This window comes from Budorcas taxicolor, chromosome 23 (assembly GCF_023091745.1).
Source record: "Budorcas taxicolor isolate Tak-1 chromosome 23, Takin1.1, whole genome shotgun sequence".
Taxonomy (NCBI): domain Eukaryota; kingdom Metazoa; phylum Chordata; class Mammalia; order Artiodactyla; family Bovidae; genus Budorcas; species Budorcas taxicolor.
This window is the reverse complement of record NC_068932.1, coordinates 41,127,899-41,147,243: the sequence shown is the minus strand read 5'-3', so window position 1 is coordinate 41,147,243 and position 19,345 is coordinate 41,127,899. Positions and strand designations below refer to the sequence as shown.

General features: G+C 38.2%; 1 protein-coding gene across 3 annotated transcripts in view; it reads left to right on the top strand.

Annotated features, from left to right (window-relative positions):
• The window catches only part of ATE1 (arginyltransferase 1), a 158,575-nt gene that overhangs the window by 12,838 nt on the left and 126,392 nt on the right, over positions 1-19,345 (top strand). For 2 of the 3 annotated variants that reach the window (XM_052661043.1, XM_052661045.1), the window contains exons 6-7: positions 2,117-2,346; positions 5,387-5,515. In XM_052661043.1, the coding sequence (XP_052517003.1) occupies positions 2,117-2,346; positions 5,387-5,515 (359 nt within the window). Of the gene's footprint in view, positions 1-2,116; positions 2,347-4,335; positions 4,465-5,386; positions 5,516-19,345 lie in introns of all 3 variants that reach the window. The other variant, XM_052661044.1, reaches the window with a different exon arrangement.

Here is a 19,345-nt window from a genome sequence, read left to right as displayed (position 1 = left end):
GTCTCCCTGCAGGCAGATTCTTTATCGTCTGAGCCATCAGGGAAGCCCACTAGATTTCTTTATGTAATCATAATTAATTTTAGTTTAAAATTTTCCCAATTAACGAAAAATTCCCAGGTAGTTCCTTGGTGGCCTAGTGGTTAGGATTCCAGGCTTTCACTGCCGTGGCCTGGGTCCAGTCCCTGCTCAGGGAACTGAGATCGTGCAAGCTGTGCAGCCAAGAAAAATAATTCTACATTTTGATATTTAATTTCACCTTTAATAAGGTGAGACTTCTTTCTGTATTACCACTTATAAAAGAATTAGGCTTGGAAAATATATCCAACATTAAATGGGTTTATTATATATATGTTTGCATGTATATATGACTCTTTCAAAAAGTTTCATTAAATGTCAATTTGCATAGTTATTATACTTCAGTTCTTGAGTTCATTCTTGTACAAAATAATCCAAGGGAGAGATTTTTTAGTATTTTAGTTTTTTGTTTAAATTATGTGTGTTAAAACACAGTAAATGCTGCATTTTTATTGATTTTTTTTTTTTTAAGGTTTCATGGCATTTAAATTGCCGGTCTGAGATTTTGTCCTAATTAGAACGGTCCAGTAAAATGTTTTGAATGATCTAGATAATTTCTTTCAACTCTTACTCTCTTGGTCATTAGGGTCAGTTTGTTTACTATTTTTATTATTTATCACAGTAATTGCTTACATAATTTGAAAAATCTTCATTTTGGAGAATTTCGGAGGCAAATATAGACTGAATATTATAATAGGTCTCCATGGAGCCTACCCTCATTTGAAACATTATTGACTCATAATGGCAGTCATTTTTTTTTTCTTCTTCTAGTTTTATTGGGATATGGTTGACATATAAATTTGAGAAATGACACATTTCTCTGGCCAAAGAAAATGAATTTTCTAAGGCAATAGAGTGATGGCTAATTATAGAGTTAGTTTTTTGTTACTGGTTTATTAAAAGTCATTTTTTTAAAGGTACATTTTGTTTTTAGTTGAGTTAATGAAGTTGTACTTTCATCTCATTATCACTATTTTCTCATTAAACTAGTTTTCTTTTGACCAGGTCTTGGTCTCTGACTGTCTCTTAACACTCTTGGTGTTAATTTTCTTCTGTATAAAATTGATTTTTATATGATTTGTGAATACTGCGTTTCAGGATCCTAAATTTTTATAAAACCATTTTTCTTTATTAGTTTTTAAAAAATTAAAAAATTATGTGTAATATTAGAAAATTGGGAGAAAAGAGAACACTACAAAAAAAAGAGGGAAATCCTTTCTTTATTTTTAAACTGTTAAACATTTTTAACTGTTAAATTGGCTGTTAATGTGGTGGTATAGTTCAGATTTTTTTCCTAAGTATTTAATTGTATAATATATAGTGTTTTAACAGTGAATAATGAGAGAACCCCTAAAATTTATAAAGCAATTAAAATGGCTTCAATTTTAATTAAAATGGGATATTCTGTTGCTTATTTTAAAAATTATGCAGTTCTGTAACTGGGCATCTTGATTATTTTGAAGTTTTCGTTTGTGTTCATTGTTAGCCTTTATCTCTTGTGATTTTCTTGGAATAGATTCCTTGAAAATAGCTTCCTAGGTTAAATGGTATTGACTCAATTTTGTAGTTTTTAATAGTAAACTTTTTTTATATTTTAAAGGGTTGTCAGCTTGATATTTGCTCTTTTTCATTAAAATAAGGGGCTTCCCAGGTGGCTCTGTGGTTAATCTGCCAGCCAATTCAGGAGACACGAGTTCGATCCTTGAGTCTGGAAGATACCCTGGGAAAGGAGATGGCAACCAACTCCAGTATTCCTGCCAGGATAATCTCATGGACAGAGGAGCCTGGTGGGCTATAGTCCATGGGGTCTCAAAGAGCTGCTTGAGAAGTTTCTGTTACTATTTCCTTTCTCTGGCAGTTCTTCTACAATAAATTTAAAGGTCGACTTAGAGGTCTACACCATGAAACCTCTGAAACCTCCAGTCAAAGCTAACCTAACAATTGGAACTCTTTGGACTGATTCTGTAGAACCTTTGAGATTTTTGAAAAATATTTCTGGAGCCAGATGTGATTGATCTACTGTTTTAAAATTCCTTTTTAGGGAGAGGGGCAGATTTGAGTAAGCCTCCATGTCGAAAAGCAAAGGAGATCAGGAAAGAAAGGAAAAGGTTGAAACTCATGCAGCAGGACCCAGCTGGAGAACGCGAGGGCTTCCAGGCTCAGTGTCAGCCCTCATCTTTGCTCCCACCAAAGACTAAATCCAACCAACCCAAGTCGCTTGAAGATTTAATTTTTGAATCGTTACCAGAGAATGCATCACACAAGTTAGAGGTACCTTGGAGGACATTTTTTTTGTTGTTGATTACCTTGTTTCTTTTCAGTTCGGGATTATACAGTTGATGTTTTGCTGTTTATATAATGAGCTGGGATGGAGTGGCACTTCATATTTACTAAGTTAATTGCCTCTTGAGGGAAACTTTTTTTCGTAAGGTTTAAAAAGGTGGCTACTAAAGTTGTGAAAATTCCAGTTTTAGTGTTATTATTATTCGAGGTACTCTGGCTTTTCATACACCTTAATTGAAATTTATTCATTAGAGTGAAAAATTTTAAAATAACTTACTTAAAATTTCATTTTTGGCAGTTTTGGTTTAGATAGTGAAAGAAATAGATTACAGTAGGCAAATCACCGTCTGATTGATTTTGATGTTCTGGTGTTGATCAAGGGAACAAAATGGTTATTACCTATGCAAGCCAGCAGTTTAGACATATTATAAATATAAATATGTCTGAATTTAGACAGTTTAGACATAATATGAATAGTTTTACAGTATTCCTCTTATTTTTCCCAAGTCGATTTACATTCTAGGTTAAGTCTAGGTTTTTCAGTATTAGTTTGGTATATTTATAAAATTTTTTTCTGTAACACTTGCTATAATGACTTCATTATATTCTCCTACTTGATTAGGAACTGGTCAGCGTTTGAATTTATAGCTTAATATCATCTAATAATATCACTTATCACTGAAAACCTGATGTTAAAAATTTACTTTGGTGCAGTTTAAACCTTAGGACAGTATATATTCTTAGACATAAGTTTTGGCAATTTTGATTATTATAATTCCTTGGCTGCTCTGTTTTGGTATTAACTTTCTCCTTCCCAAATTGTAAAAAGAATGGAACTTACCACTTAAAATACTTTATGAAGAGTTTTTTCGCTTTATTAGTAATGTGTTCAGGGCAGCAGGTTTCACCTAATAGAACACGTCTTCAGTGGGCAGCATTTAGTTTCTGAATTAATTGGAGGATAATTGCTTTACAGTGTTGTATTGGTTTCTGCCATACGACAGTGTGAATCAGCCAGAAGGACACCTGTGTCCCCAACCTCTTGAGCCTCCCTCCCACCTCTGTAGGTTATCATAAAGCACTGGGTTAAGTTCCTTGTGTTATAAGCTTCTATTTTTTTAATATAATACCCAGAATGGATGGATTTTTTTAATCCACTAGGTGTCACTCTTTCATGAGAAAAACTCATGGCACAAGCAAGAAGTTTCCAATTAAGCTTTTCTATTACATTACATTTGATTTTGTATTTTACTATTCTGTTTTGCTAACATATTTTAACTGGTTAGTAAATAAGATTAAAGAAATGTCATCCGTTACTATGTATAGTTACCACTTGTAATGCATCCTCATTTTACATATGAGGAAACTAAGGCACTGAGAGGTTAATTTATTTACTTGACTAAAATGATAACTTTGAGTTTTACGGACAGGGAACCTGACTTTAGAGTCTTTTTAAAGTATGCTATGGAATAGGAACAGTTTTTGAAAGTTGTCTTTTATACTTACATTAAAAAGTTGTAAGTTCAGAGTTAATGATGTATGAATGAGTGTCCAAAAAATATATTCACATTTTCAGTCTTCTGAATTGTTTTACTAAAGGGGAGTTGTGTACAGCTAATATTAAAGAGTATTTGTTTGTGTCTGTGCTTTGAATGCCAGAACTAATCTGTTGTTTTATAGCTGAGGCAGTCTTACATAATTCAGTCAAAAGAGCTTAATCTTAGAATTTGGGCAGGAGCCTCTGCCTTTAATGAGTTCTATATAGACTCTGTTAATGAGTCTGTAATTTGGAGAAATAGCGTTTTTTTCTGTTTATTAACAGTCGATCTTTAAAGTTAAAATATTGCTGTTACATGTTTCTGCTTTAATATTTGTATTGAAACTTTTGGGTCTTTGAGGGTGGGAGTAACTGTTAATGCATATTCCATGGAATAAATAAATGAATTAATGAACATTGTTTTTTACCTCCTTCTGAAGGTGAGGGTGGTGAGATCATCTCCACCAAGTTCACAGTTCAAAGCCACATTTCAGGAGTCTTACCAGGTCTATAAACGTTACCAGATGGTTGTTCACAGGGACCCGCCTGATAAACCAACTGTGAGCCAGGTCAGCAGGGCAAGTGTAATGTTTCTGAACAATGAAACTTCCCCTCTATTTGATATCACTGTGTGAATTCTTGGTTTATTTGTGGTGCATTTTATTTATGTTCAATTTGCAGTATATCTGCAAAGAGATAGGACTATGGAATAATGGACATTCTGAAAGTGCAGATTTTACCACAGGCCATGTTAAGGCCTTTTATGTATAATTTCCACGTGGAAAGTAGCACGTGAAATGAAGTATCTCTGTTTTAAAAAGCACCGTGTTTAGATGCATTTACGTAAGACTCAGTGAAAACAGATCTCTAAATTAAAATATTTATGGGGAAAAAAAAGTTTTTAAAAAAAATCCCGGTTTTTATGGTAGCCACACTTTGCCCAGCACAGTTAACATGCTTTATCTCCATGTAGAAGCCGTGAGTAGAGAGAGTTCCTAATAGCTAAATTACTCTCTGTTGATGTACGGGCCATATACAACTGAGTAGGGCTAGAATGGATAGTAGCATGTTTTAATTGAAGTTCTCATATGAAGTCCTTGATTTATAATTTATAAATCAAATTACCCAAGAAAAATATGGAAGGGGAAAAAGCCCTTAATATAAGTAGAAGTGACAGCTAGTGTCAGTTACGTGAGCAACAATATTGACTCTGCTGTATGCAGAGAATTACATGGGTAAAGGGAAAAATTAAACCAAATAAACTGTCCCTGCCCTTGTGAGTTTAAATTTTTCATAAATATCGGTGTAAAGTTCATGCTTCAGGCTGTGTGGTTGTCAGCCTGTTCCAAGGTTTACTCACTGTATAAACAATGCCAGTGCTGAGCTTTGGCAGTGGATTTGCGGAGATCTTACTCTAGCCTCACCTTCAGAAGCATATCATCAGTTAGAGATGTTTCAATAGCATTTGCTTGTATTTTCCTTGCTCTGAAGGTGAGGTTAGTACCTGTCTCCTTTGAGGACCCAGAGTTCAAGTCGTCCTTCAGCCAGTCATTTTCTTTGTATGTCAAGTATCAAATGGCCATACACCAGGATCCGCCCGATGAATGTGGGAAGACCGAGGTACCGTTCACTAAACATTTTTTCCTATGCTGAGGTTGTCTGTGAAGGAGCATACTGTATAACCTTCTTATGCCATTTTCTTAAGTGGAGCCATCTGTTAAGTGGAGCTGATGGTCCTTGCAGGGTGTATTCCTGAACTTTTGTGAAAACGAGCCATACATGTGATCATTTTAAATCCCTCAGGAAAAAAGGATGTGTTCTTACTTAGTGTTCTCTCCAGGAGCCCGAGGGTCGCGTGTTTCTAGATCAGTCGTTGGGCTGTTAGCCGACGTCACCAGATGCACTGTGTGCCACAGCCCACAGGGAGGCGTCTCTGTCCTCGAGGGATTGATGTTCACACGGGAAAGATGAACCAGTGAACAAATAGAGCTTAACAAGAAGCACGTGGAAAAAACTGAATACTTTGAGCTTGTATCAGTTCAGTTCAGTCGCTCAGTCATGTCTGACTGTTTGTGACCTCATAGACTGCAGCGTGCCAGGCTTCCCTGTCCATCACCCAGGTTGAGGTTGTTTGTATAGAGCATCATTTGACAAGCCTTTATTGAGGGCTTGTGTTTTCCAGCTGCAGATATGTAGATGAGTAAGAGGTTGCTTACTTTTCAAAGTTGGACGGTGATGTCTTGGAAGAAAGATGCCAACAGATGCAGAAGGATTGAAGTTTTGATTTTTGTGTCTTTTTAATAACACAGAATGTGTTAGCTTAAAAAAGATGGTTGATAGGGCAGGAGGTAATGCTGCATGTTCCCTGTGAGAAGGCTGACTCTGGTCTCCCAGAGCCTTTCTAGTTAAAGGGTAGTCTGCAGACCAGCAGCATCGGTGTCACTGGGAACACAGAATCTCAGGTTTCCCTTCAGACCTACTGAGTCAAAGTCCGCGTTATGAACTAGGTCTCCAGGTGATTCCACATGCACGTTCCGATTTGAGAAGTGCTCCCACAAATTCCCTTTTGAGACCTATAGCAGTGCGTGGTAGCATTTATAGGTAATGGATTCTGCCAGGTGCAAGAAGAAGTTCTCCTTTGATATTCTCAGGAGGTCTTAATTCCTTTCTGCACAGTACTCTTTCCTACTACCCTTGAGATTCTGGCCTTGTGCCTGCCTGCTTCCCAGGTATAGATAGTTGGGCCAGAACACATCTGATGTGTTTCCGCTGAACTTCAACTGCTCCCCCCTGCCCCGACTCCATTTTTGGGCTTCAGGCCTCTATGGAGTCCATTCCATTGGGGAGACAGATGGGTAAGCAGTTCCAGTGCTGTTCGAGTTAGTTGGTGGATTAGTAAGGAAAGCCACCTTAGTGTGAGACTGGAGTGAGGGAGGGTTTTCTGAAGGAAGTGACATCTGAGCCAAGTCCAAAAAGATGAGGGCCACTTAACATCCAGGCAGGCTCTAGGGCAGTGTTGTATTTAGGCTCAAGGTTTATTTGAGGTTTTTTAAAATAGCTTACATTTACATTCACTACCATCGGCAGTACGGAACTCTGAATACGTAATTTGATCTTGTGTTTACATTGAAATACATAGTGTATTTCTGTATTATAACCATATCAGTTCAGTTTAGTCGCTCAGTTGTGTCCGACTCTTTGCGACCCCATGGACCGCAGCACGCCAGCATTCCCTGTCCATCACCAGCTCCGGAGCTCGCTGAAACTCATGTCAGTCGAATTGGTGATGCCATCCAACCGTCTCATCCTCTGTTGTCCCCTTCTCCTCCTGCCTTCAGTCTTTCGTAGATTTGCCTTAATGACTCCTTTTATAGGATCACATACTTAGAGAAAATTCATACTGGTGGGAAAGTTTGTGATTGTTTAGTGCTTTGATTTCATACAAGTGAGTATATTTGGCTTTGGTAAGTTTTTTAACTTCATTCATAGTGGTTTTATTTATCTTGGCATCTAACAATTCATATGGAGTTTTTCAGAGATATTTGAAATGATACTGTTTTTCATATGGGTCAGTTTGTCATGTCTCTGAATATAGTTACTAAGAAGCAGCATGAGATAGAATTTTGTAAGTCAGGACTGTGCTGCGCTTTTATTTCTTTATAAGAGTTTTGTTGTTTAGTCACTTAAGTCGTGTCTGATTCTCTGTGACCCCATGGACTGCAGCACACCAGACTTTCCTGTCCTTCATTGCCTCATTGGGGTTTGCTCAAACTCATGTCCATTGAGTCGATGATGCCATCTAATTTTGTCAGCCTCTGTCATCCCCTTCTCCTCCTGTCCTCAATCTTTCTCAGTATTGGGATCTTTTCCAGTAAGTTGGTTCTTTGCATCAGGTGGCTCAGTTATTGGAGCTTCAGCTTCAGCCTCAGTCCTTTCAATGGATAGTCAGGGTTGATTTCGTTTAGGATTGATTGGTTTGATCTCCTTGCTGTCCAGGGGACTGTCAAATGTCTTCTCCAGCACCACAGTTCAAAAGCATGCCTTCTTCAGCACTCAGCGTTCTTTATGGTGCAGCTCTCATATCTGTACATGACTACTGGAAAAATTGTGCTTTGACTATATGGACCTTGGTTGTATAATTCACATACTATACAATTTACCCGTTTAAAGTATATGACTGAATGGTTTTTAGTATATTCAGAGTCATGCAGCCATTATCACTAACGCCAGAAGGTTTTCATCATCCAGAAAAGAAACCTCATCCCCAGAGCGGTCACTCCTTATTATCCTTCAGACAGCACAGCTCTAGGCGACCGTATTCTACTTTCTGTTCCTGGATTTCTTTAATCTGGACAATTCAGGTAGATGAAATTGTATCATACTGGTCTCTTGTTGACCGGCTTCTTTCACTTAGCATGTTTGCAGGCTTCATCCATGTTGCAGCGTGTGTCAGTACTTCATTCCATTTTGTGGCAGAATAATATTTCGTTGTATGGATATACCAGATTCTGTTTCTCTGTTCATCCATTGATGGCCATTTGGGTTGTTTTCATTTGGGGCTTATATAGAAAGCTTTGCTATGGATATTCATGGACAGGTTTTTGTGTATTAATAGGCATATGTTTTCATTTCTCTTGGGTATATACCTAGGAGTGCAATTGCCAGGTCATAGGAACAAATAAATATAAATAAATAAAAACTCTGTGTTTACCTTTTGAGGAACTGCCATACTGTTTTTCAAAGTGCTACCCTTTTTAAATTCTTTGTCATCTGAGTTGATGTGAAGTGGTATCTCATTGAGGGTGTGTTTATTTTTTTGGCTGTACCTCAGCACGTTCCCCAACTAGGAACTGAACCTAACCCCTTGTGTTGGAAGCGCAGGGTCTTAAGCACTGGACCACTAGGGAAGTGCCTTCATTGAAGTTTCGATTTGCAAAGAAAATGGCATCCCATTCCAGTATTCTTGCCTGGAGAATCCCATGGACAGAGGAGCCTGGCAGGCTACAGGCCGTGGGATCACAAGAGTTGGGCACGACTTAGTGACTAAACCACCACCACCAATAGCTAATGATACTGAGCATTTTTTCACATGCTTTTCGGGGCAGTTTATGTATTTTCTTTGAGTAAATGTCTGTTTACATATTTTGCCCATTTAAAATTTTTTGCCCATTTAAAAAAAATTAGAAAAATATTAGATATTTTAAAGTAATAAAAATATTTTTAAAAGATTAGAAAATATCTCCCATTCTGTGGATTATCTATATCTCTAGTAGGATTTTTTATTTTAAAATCCATTTTGTTTGATATTGGTATAGCCATTCCATCTTCTTGTGGTTCCTGTTTGCATGATATATCTATACTATTTTATTGTCAGTCTGTTTGTGTCTTTGAGTTTCAAGTATGTCTCTTTTAGTCACTGTGTATTTGGGTCTTGTTTTTTTGTTTGTTTTAATTTGGAGGGAGAGCAGTCTCTTCCACTTCGCTGAAGTTTAATCAATCCATATTTAATGTTGTTAATGATGGAGTTGGATGTACGTCTTCATTTCACGTTTGTTTTATGTTTCATGTCTTTCTTCTTTTATTTCTTTACTGTTTTCTTTTGCACTAAACAAATATTTTCTAGTGTAGGATTTCAATTCCTCTAATTTTTTCACTATGTATTTTTGAGATGTTCTCTTAGCAGCTGCTCTATGCTTACCATATACCTATTGACTTACGGGAGTGACTTCAGATTTATGCCAGCTTGAGTCCGGTGAGGAATAAAATGCTATTGCTGTTGAGCTCCAGTCCCTCCTCCCACTTTGTGTGCTATTTATAATTTATATATGTTGTGATCTCAATATATGTTGTTTAGTTATTACCTCATATGACTTTATGTCTTTTATAAAGCTGAGAGGAGAAATAGGAACAAGTATTTATTTATGATTGGTTAAAATTAACCTTAACTTCCATTTCTGGTTCTGTTCATCTGTTCCTGTGTATTTGAGTTACCATCTAATATAATTTTCTTACTGTAGTTCACCTTTGTTTCCATCCACCTTCTTTACAATGTTGTCAAATATATTACTTTTCTATATGTTACTGTCCCAACAATGCAATTATATACATATCGTTTGATGCATTTGGTTTTAAAATCAGAGAAGAAAGGAGAATATGCATTTGTATTCGAGAAGCCTCTGATGATACTCCCTGGAGTCTCAGCCTTGGGCATTGCACAGTCAACCCCACAACGACAGTGGTTTTAGTAGTGTTCTCTTTGTCTCTTTCCCTGATCTCTCAGTTAAAGTGTTTGTTGTTTCACATCTAGGTCTTAGGTTCCACCATTTGCTGACTGGTTGCTGTATTTTCAACAGTGCCCTGGAGCATAAACTGCTCTGTAGTTTGATTTATTAAATTTAGTTGCCTTTGCAGCTTCAGTTCTTGAGGCCAGTCTTTGAGGTTTTTTCCTGACCCCCTGCTTAGTTGCTCAAGCTGTGTCCAGCTCTTTGCAGCGCTTTGGACTATAGCCCACCAGACATCTCTGTGCATGGGGTTTTTCAGGCAAGAATACTGGAGTGGGTCGCTGTTTCCTTCTCCAGGGCATCTTCCAACCCAGAGACTGAACCTGTGTCTCCTGTGTTGCAGCTGGATTCTTTACCTGCTGAGCCATCAGGGCTCTTCTTCACTGTCTCTTTTCTTTCCACTTTCCTTCTGGTAAGCCAGCTGGCTTACAGTAGCTTGAGAGAGAGAGAAGAGTGGAGAGAGAGATTGTGTTCGTCCCTGTTCTTACGGCCCTCCTGCACCCCCTTGTGTCCATGCTTTGGAGCTGCGAGCGGGGACAGTTCCTTTCCGCTTTGTGAACAGGGCACTGATCAGGAGCTTGGTCCTAGTTCTGATCTTTTTTAGGTAGATTATTAAACTTGGGGCTCATTAAGAGGGAATTTTAAGACCTGTGAGCTGCCCTAATGGTAGTTCTGTGTAGGGAGATGGTCACTGCTGCAGGTGACTCCTTTACTTGCTGGCTTTTTATCCTAGAAATTCTTCTTCACTTGGCAAATTCTTGCTCACAGATAGAGTCAGCCCTCTGTGGTGCTGGCTGCCTAGAGAGACTGATGCGGACATGCTGCTCGGCTTCCCAGTCTCCAGGTGTGGCGTTCCTGTCGTGGAGCAGGAGTTTTCCTTGTACTTGGCTACAGTTTTCTGCGTGAGTAACCAGCTAGTGTTCCAGTGCTCAGAGACAAAGAAAAGCCAGAAAAGTTCTCTGGAAAGTTCAAATGATCTAACCTGCTTTCCTGGCTCCAGGCAGCAGCTCTCTGTTTTGTGGTTTTGTCCATATAATGGGCCAAACTAATTTAATTTTGTTCAAGAAATACATTTTTGCTTTTGTTGTTGTAAAACATTTGAAGTAAATAACAGTCAGCATACTAACTTGGGAACTTTAAGCAACCATATCAATGCAGAAAATCCATTTTTAACTCTGTTGGTAACTGTAAAATAAAATCACTTAGGCACCCCAAGAAGTAGGTTATTTTTTGAGAGATTTGATGAGGCTATAAATAAATATAGATTGCTTTGATATCCAGAATAGCAAGTCAGTTCTTTTTAGTAACATCTTTAGAAAAGTAGCACATAATTGCAGAGGGTGAGATTGTATGAGACTTCATAAATGATTCTGTAGATTTGTTTCCATTACTGTTTTCAATCATTCAGGTAGATACCAGATTTTCAAAACATAATACTATCTAGATAAAATAAAGCAGGAGTAATTTGTGACCTATCTTTTGTATAATACAATATAAAGCCAGCATTTAAGAATATTTGTTTTTCAAAATACAAGTAATTCCATAGGATACAAATATGGGATTTTTAGCTAAAATTTTAGTATGTTATAGATAATACATTATCTAATAGTATTCAGTGCCAGTAGATCTCAGCTCTTCTAAACTGTGTGAAGAACAGGCTGTAGCCATAGCTCCAGTAGTCGCATTACAATTCTGAGGCATTGGCTGAATGGTTTTCTAGATTTTATTATGGACTTTCAGACAAAGGGAAATTGAGAGAATGGTATACTGACTACCTTGTTTCCATCATCTAGATTCAACACGGGTTAGTTTTCTCTGTTTGCTTTATCTCTTTTTGTGTGTTGAATCATTCTTTGTTGTTTTTATTTTTTCTTGATTGGATGTATTGTAGTTTATTCACGCAATCCCTAGTTAATGGACTGGAACTTGTTTCTAATCCTCTGCTGTTTTAGATAGTGTACTTTTGTCGTTGTGCCTTTGGGTGGAAGTGTACTTTTTGCTTGATCTGACCTGTGCATCAAAGGACAAGAGCTCATAGAATTTTGCTGGTTATTGCCAAATTCCCTCCATGGTTGTACTGTCTTTACTCCAGAGTATGAGAATGTCTTTCTCCATAGCATTCCCAAACGAGTTGGTCTCAGACTTTGTGGATTTTTTTTTTTTTTGGTATCCTTAGTTAGTTTTTAGAGTATGGAAAGGATGTTAGGAAGAAGTGTCTTATTTGGGTGACCTCTGTGATCATAAGCTGAAATGTATATAAAGAATTTTGTATTTATACTTTATATAGTTTAATGAAACAGGTGAGAGACTGATGCTGATGGGAACAGAAAAGTGGAAAGAAGTAAGCAGAAGCATTCTAAGGGATCATGAAGTCGACAGGACTGTTGTCCTGACTAGGAATATTTATAACGATGAGGTTTAAAAATAATGTTTCTAAGAGTGTCTTTAATGACTCAACATTTTTCTCAATTAGAATAGGGATCTGCTGTATTAAATTTAATGAGTGAATCCAGCTTATTTCCTTAATAAAACTCTTAAGCAGCAATAGATTAGACCTTGTCTGGTCTATAAGAAGTCTGTACTCAAGAGGTTGGCTTACACTGTGTCCCTTGCTGTCCTCATTGTAGGATAATCGTGTGATGTGATTTTGTGTTTATATGTGTGTATGTCGTATCATAGTTGAATTATTATAGAATTAAAGGGAATTTAATTTAAATTTTAAGAGCAGTATATATTCCCATCTCTCCTTTTTTTTTTTTTAATATATCTCATTTAGTGCTTAGATAGTTTGATACAGAGCAACTTTTCTTCTCATTTTGAATTTGGAGGTACTATATATACAACTGAATACAAAGAGGAACGAAAGGTATCAAAACCAAACTTGTGATTCTCTGCTCATGTGACATACACCAGCTTTGTATACTGCCTGAGATATAGTTGGGGTTAGTATGGAAAGTAAACCTGGCTTGAGTGATTTGCTCGTCAAGTCACTGTGTGGCAGTGTATTGGGCGTGTCTGGTGTCACGTGGGGAGGGCCCTCTGGTGGCACCGTTGCTATCTGCCCCCTCTTCATTGCCTACCACTCCTTGGTTGGGGTGAGGGGCTGGGCAGATGCTGCCTTTGGGTTGTGACTTCTCTGACTTTATTCTTCACAAGGATTGTTCACAAGAATCTTTCTTGAACTGCTTGTTCTGTGGCTTTGTTATCTGCAGTGGACACCTGCCTCCTTTTAATAAGTCCCTGTTACAGGTCTATACTGGGCTTCCCTTGTGGCTCAGCTGGTTAAAAATCCACCTGCAATGCGGGAGACCTGGGTTCGATCCCTGGGTTGGGAAGATCCCCTGGAGAAGGGAACGGCTACCCACTCCAGTATTCTGGCCTGGAGAATTCCGTGGACTGTATAAGTCCACGGGGTCGCAGAGTCAGACAGGACTGAGCGACTTTGATTTTCACTTTCACAGGTCTGTACTACAGAGAACTCCCTCCTATAAGCATGCTGTTCTCTATCTAATTAAACAGAGAGGAGGTTCTCAGGCTTCATGGTCACCCTGTTCCATGTGTTCATTTTCCCTTTTTTTATGTCACACATTCACAAGCTGGCAACAAGAGAATACGATAGTGGGAGATGAACGTGGTTTATCCCCTGCTCGATGTCTTTGTCAACAGTAAAGTCACTTTTCTGGCATAGGTCACAGAGCCCATCATCTTTGTTTCTCTTTAGATTGTTTGAAACACAGCGCTCTTTGAATCTATGGATGAGGATAGTGGAAATGTTTTCCTAGGCCACAAGCACACAATTGAATAACACCAGACAGTTACTCTCTGTTTGTTTGTAGGTAGCCATGACATCAACAGTGTTACTTACCATTTATTGTAAAATCTTTAAACAGGCTTTTTAAAAAGAAAAAGATGAACAAACTTTGTTTTTTACAGTAGTTTTAGATTAAGAAGCCGTTTTGGAAAGAAGTTCACATATTATTTGAGAGACATCACTAGGATTAATAAATCTGAATTATGTATTTTTACCTTAATATTATAAAGAACCTTAAAATGGAAAATTTCAGGCGTTTGTAGAGATAATAGTACAGTGAACTCTGTATGCCCATTGCCCAGCTTCAACACTGTCAGCACTTAGCCTTATTTCCGCTTGCCACCTTTTGTTTGTTGTCCCTGAAATTATGCTCTTTTATCTATACTTTTTTTTCCTGCTTATTCCATCAGGCAATCTTACATAACTTTAAAAATTACAGTGATTGAGGTCATTTCATGCTATCCTGCTTTCTCAGAAAGCACTGTTTTCTAAAATTAGTTCAGAGAACTTACTGTGAGAGACTCACACATCAGGAGACCTCTGCTTCTGAGGGATATTTATTTTGGGGAAAGTTGTGTTAGAGTCAGGCACGAGTGATAAGACGGTAAGCGTGGTAAAGAGAAGGTTGCCATGGGTCTCTTCTGACCCCTGGAGAACTGAGAGGAAGCAGTAGTGTATTGAGAACACCAGACTGTTGTCTCACTCCAGCCGCCAGGTGGTGCTCTAGATACAGAGCAGGTTTGCTCTGAACATCAGGCTCGGTCCCTATGGGGTGTGTCTTTACAGCCTAAGAAGTATGGATGTTTTTCTTCTGCCATTTATGAGACTTACTTTGCATTGAGGCATTGAACATGATAATTACAAATGATTCTTTGCTTGTTAAAGATGTAAGTATTTTCCAGCACTTAACCTAGAGAGGAGCTTTCAGATTTGTTTTCCCTTCTTAATAGCCTTACTCTATGTATAGGAAAATAATAACAACAGCCTATGTTTAGAAACTTATTCAGTGTATTGTACTGACATTTTCCTTCAATTATGCAGAGAAACCAGACAATTTTGTATAGGATAGGTATATACTATTTTATAAATACCTAACTGTCATAATCAATAGAATTTGAGTGATGGCAAAGGGTGAGCATTTTGGAATCTTAAGATATTTTTTCAGGCTACTTTTTGAGTAAAGTAGAGGGCTTGAAGTAGAGGGCAACATTTGTACAATTTAGTCAAAAAAGCCACATAGAGTAACTTCAGAGAAAAAAAAGGCAGTTAGTGTGAGGGCATGTGGTACACAGCAATGCTGTGATGGCAGAGCATGCCTGCGGACAGGAGGGCCACTGTCACAAGTCTTGCTCAGCGTTCTGGGACAGAAGGCAGCCCCTGTGAGCAGCCCCTAAGTCAGGACAGTTTTGTGTCATAATCTCTCTTGAGGTGTGCTGCATGACATTTTTTATTAATAATAGTTAAATTATCAAGGTTTTAAAATCATTTACTTAAATTAGAGCAGAGGCCATGGTTCTATCCCCATGTCATACTGTTAATTCTGAGGAAAATGCATAGGGGTAGAGTTAAACCAGCAGTGGGAACATTTTTTCCTAAAAGTTCTTTCTTTAGGTCAAGAATTTCCAAAACTTGTCTCAGATCATAAAATCGTAGCATCATAAAGCATTAGAGATAGGACCTTCATGATTGTATAGAGGGTATGGGTAGGGTATAGATTCACTCCTCTTACTTAGAGAATTAATTTGTCCAGGGTAACACAGGTGGTGAGTGGCAGAGCAGTGTCTCCAAATTTAAGAGCTTTTTGCACTCGGCCATGGTGTTGCCATGTGAAAGCATAAAAGTGGGCCGAAATAATTAACCTCAAATAACCGACACCAGTGAATGAACTGTTCAGCATAAAGCAAAATTTCCAGACAATTGAAACACTTTCATTGTTAAGATTTTATGTATTCTGACCATTTGAAATGAGTCTTCCAAATGTGTCGTGTTCTTCCCTGCCTTCTGTCCCAGAACGCTGAGCAAGACTTGTGACAGTGGCCCTCCGGTCCGCAGGCATGCTCTGCCATCACAGCATTGCTGTGTACCACATGCCCTCACACTAACTGCTTTTTTTTTCCCTAAAGTGACTCTATTTCATCCTGTTTCCCTTCTCTTTTTGTGCTTCGTTTTTGCGGTGTTTGTCTAGTTTGGCATTCTTGCCCTTCCTAATTTGTGGTTTCTTGATGTGTTTGTAAAAATATTTATTGAGCACATGCTGTGTGCCTTGTGGTGTCTGAGAGGCGTTTGCTCTGGTCAGCAAATGAGTGAGTAAGTCAGATCAGTGATCCCTTGCTCCTGTGGCGCTCACATCCTAGGGTGGGAGGGAGTGGTCAGAGGTAGTCATTTGAGAGTAGCTGTACTAAATGAGCAAATTACACAGTAGGTCAGCAGCGGATAACTAAAGGTAGGCAGAACAGGTGTGAGAGACGAGTGGATCACCAAGTTAATTGTTGGTAAAGTTAACTAACAGTCAAGGGGAAAATGGGAAAGGGAGCTGGAGGGTTTCCTCTGCACGCTGGGGACAGAAGCACTAGGACATGCCTTTTTGAGTCCTCATTTTAACCTTTTTTGCTTTCTTCTGGGGTTTGAATGTCTGAAATTCTAGAGTAGTTTGCTAATTGATCTCTTGAGGTATACTTTAATATAATAGTTTATAGTTAATATGTAGCTACTTATACTGTCTTCTGGAAGCTAAAGAATGAGACTTTGAGCAGGATGTTTGGTGTCAAATTTAACGCGTGGCACTGAGTGGATGCTGATTCTTGATTAACCACCTGCAGGAGGAGAGACGTGCCCTGTGATAAATGATCTGGCTTGAATAGTGTGAAGATGATACCAGTACTAGTAGATAGCCTTGGTGTGTTTATCGTTCTGGACATTTTGGATGAGAATATTGATATCAGATAGTCTGAGGAGCATCACGGGTAACAGTGTGGACCCCGATCAGACACTTGCCTTAAGTCTCGTCTTCCCCACTTACTACCTGTGTGGCTTGGAGCAGGTTTCTGCTTCCTCTGCTTCCACTCTTCAGGTTCCTCGTTTGTGAGCATGGGGAGAACAGCACATGGGGCTCGTGAGAACTAAGTCAGGGCAAAGGTGCTTGGCTAGATAATCATCAGCTAAACGAGTTGCTGGGCTGTGGACGATGACAAGCCATTCGGAAGCATCAGAGACACCGAGCTCAAGGGCAAACAAGTGATACTTCTGGTTCGTCCAGCCAGCATTTGCAAATTATAGTTTTCCTCGTTTTGTTCTTCCATTTTAATTCTTACATTTGTTTGAATTAAAAGATGTCATATGTTTTAAATTTTAATATTAGAATTAGTTCTTTCAAAAGAAAAAAGTAGTAATACTCAAACCATTCAGTTTGGTTCATCAACGTGTAATTTTACTCTTTAAAATCCTATTATACCACCTGCAACTTCTAAAATATATCATTTGGTGAAGATTCATGTGTATATTTCTTAATTGCTTTACTTAGAACCGGAAGTAAAGGAACTGTGGATGTTTCTGTGCCTTGCCTCTGGTGGTGGAGCTTCTTGCTTACTCTGCGAATAGCTCCCTCCTTTTGAAAATAAGCTATGTTTTATTAGACCACCATAATCTGTGGTATAATTTGTGTTCATACACTGACTTATAAAAATTCTCTGCCAGAGTCAAAAGAAATGCACAGTGCAGAGTGCCAGGAATGGAGTAGATGCCCAGTGGAACGTTCATTGAATGAATGGGCGGCTGAGTTGACCATTTTTCAGGAACAGCTGGAGAGAGAACTCACTGTTGCCAAATGGAAAACTACAAGAAAGAACATGTGTTCTTGACACCTGTGATGTGAAACCAAAGGGAAATTCATATGATGTCAAAGCTCTTGACAGTTGTCTTGTACAAAGTAAAAGCTGAGGGAGAGTGTTGAGAAAGTTAAGTACATTTTAGTGTGTGCAGAGCTCACGTGAAAGGGATCATCTTGTTGGGAGCACCATTGCCGTTTGTCTGTAGTTTTTGTATTTCAGGTCTGCTTTTTCCATTAAGTCTGAGGAACCTCTGGTTTTACAACCTCCTGGTAATGACTTGACAAGTGAACAATGCCACCTATTGAGGTCTGGCTGGCCTAAACAAGGAAAGTTTGTGTTTTTGCTGTGGAAATTCATTTGATATGCCAAATAACTTAGCTAACTGCTTGCATGATTAAAAAGCAGTTGATTTCCTTCCAGTCAGTAGTTAATTATAAAAGTAAAATATATATATTATATATGTGATTTTTAAAATCCAGAATATGTCTAGGTCTATAAATATTGTCTGTAAAGTAACATACACACTGGCTTTTCCATGACAGTCATTCTAGAAATAGCTCAAAGTTTCACACTTAGAGTGGCTCCTGGTCTGTGGAGGAGTGTGATTGTTCTGTTCAACCAGTCATATAAATGTGTGATTCCCAGCATGTTCCAGTCACCATGGTAGGTCTTGGGGATGCGTGGATGAATAAGACATGGTCCTCTGCACATTTTAGCTAACCAGTATTTTAAAGATTTCTTTTCAGAAGTTTGTATTAATGTTTAAATATTAAAATAGCAATAATATTTAAAGAGTATTGGAAATACGGGGTTGCCTCAGAAGTTCAGAACTTTTTGGTCAATCCAGTATATGTACCTGGCATAATGTGGAGATATTTGATCTTGCTTGGAATTGGTTGGTCTGATACGTATGGAAAGTAGTGCCTATAACCATTATTAGTATGGTTGTTAATATAGTCAAGTATTTTTAATAATAATTCAGTTGCTGATAATATATTCAGTTTCTTAGTGTGTGGCCAGAGAGCTTTTAAAGTAAATTTTATTTTGGCTGTGCTTTCTTGCTAATTTTTATTTCTAGGTTTTGTGGTATTTTCTGCTTATCCCTAATTCATGTGATTCACATTTTTGAAAGATACCCATTTTTCAAGGTCAGTTTGAATTCTTTTATCAACTCAGTGCCATTTCAGTGATACCTAGTTTTGTCCTCAGTAATCTGTTGAGTAGTTGCTCGTCAGAAATAATATTGGAAGTTTCTCTGCAGGAAATTAAAGGAGTGTATTGAGGACATAGGTGGTCCTGGGGAGATCTGACGAAAAGGACACTGGTGTTTCTTCACTTGATACCAGCTTTATGTTACCGATGACTGCATCTCAGTGGCATCTCACCTTGGGCAGATGACCCAGTTTTGCAAAGTAACCAGCTGCCGTGAAGACATAATAGGCAAAAAGAGTTGAAAATTCATTTACTTGTTTATGAATTGATTAATCCAATTTACAAATGAATGAATGCATCTAGGCAGTTAAGCCGCAAA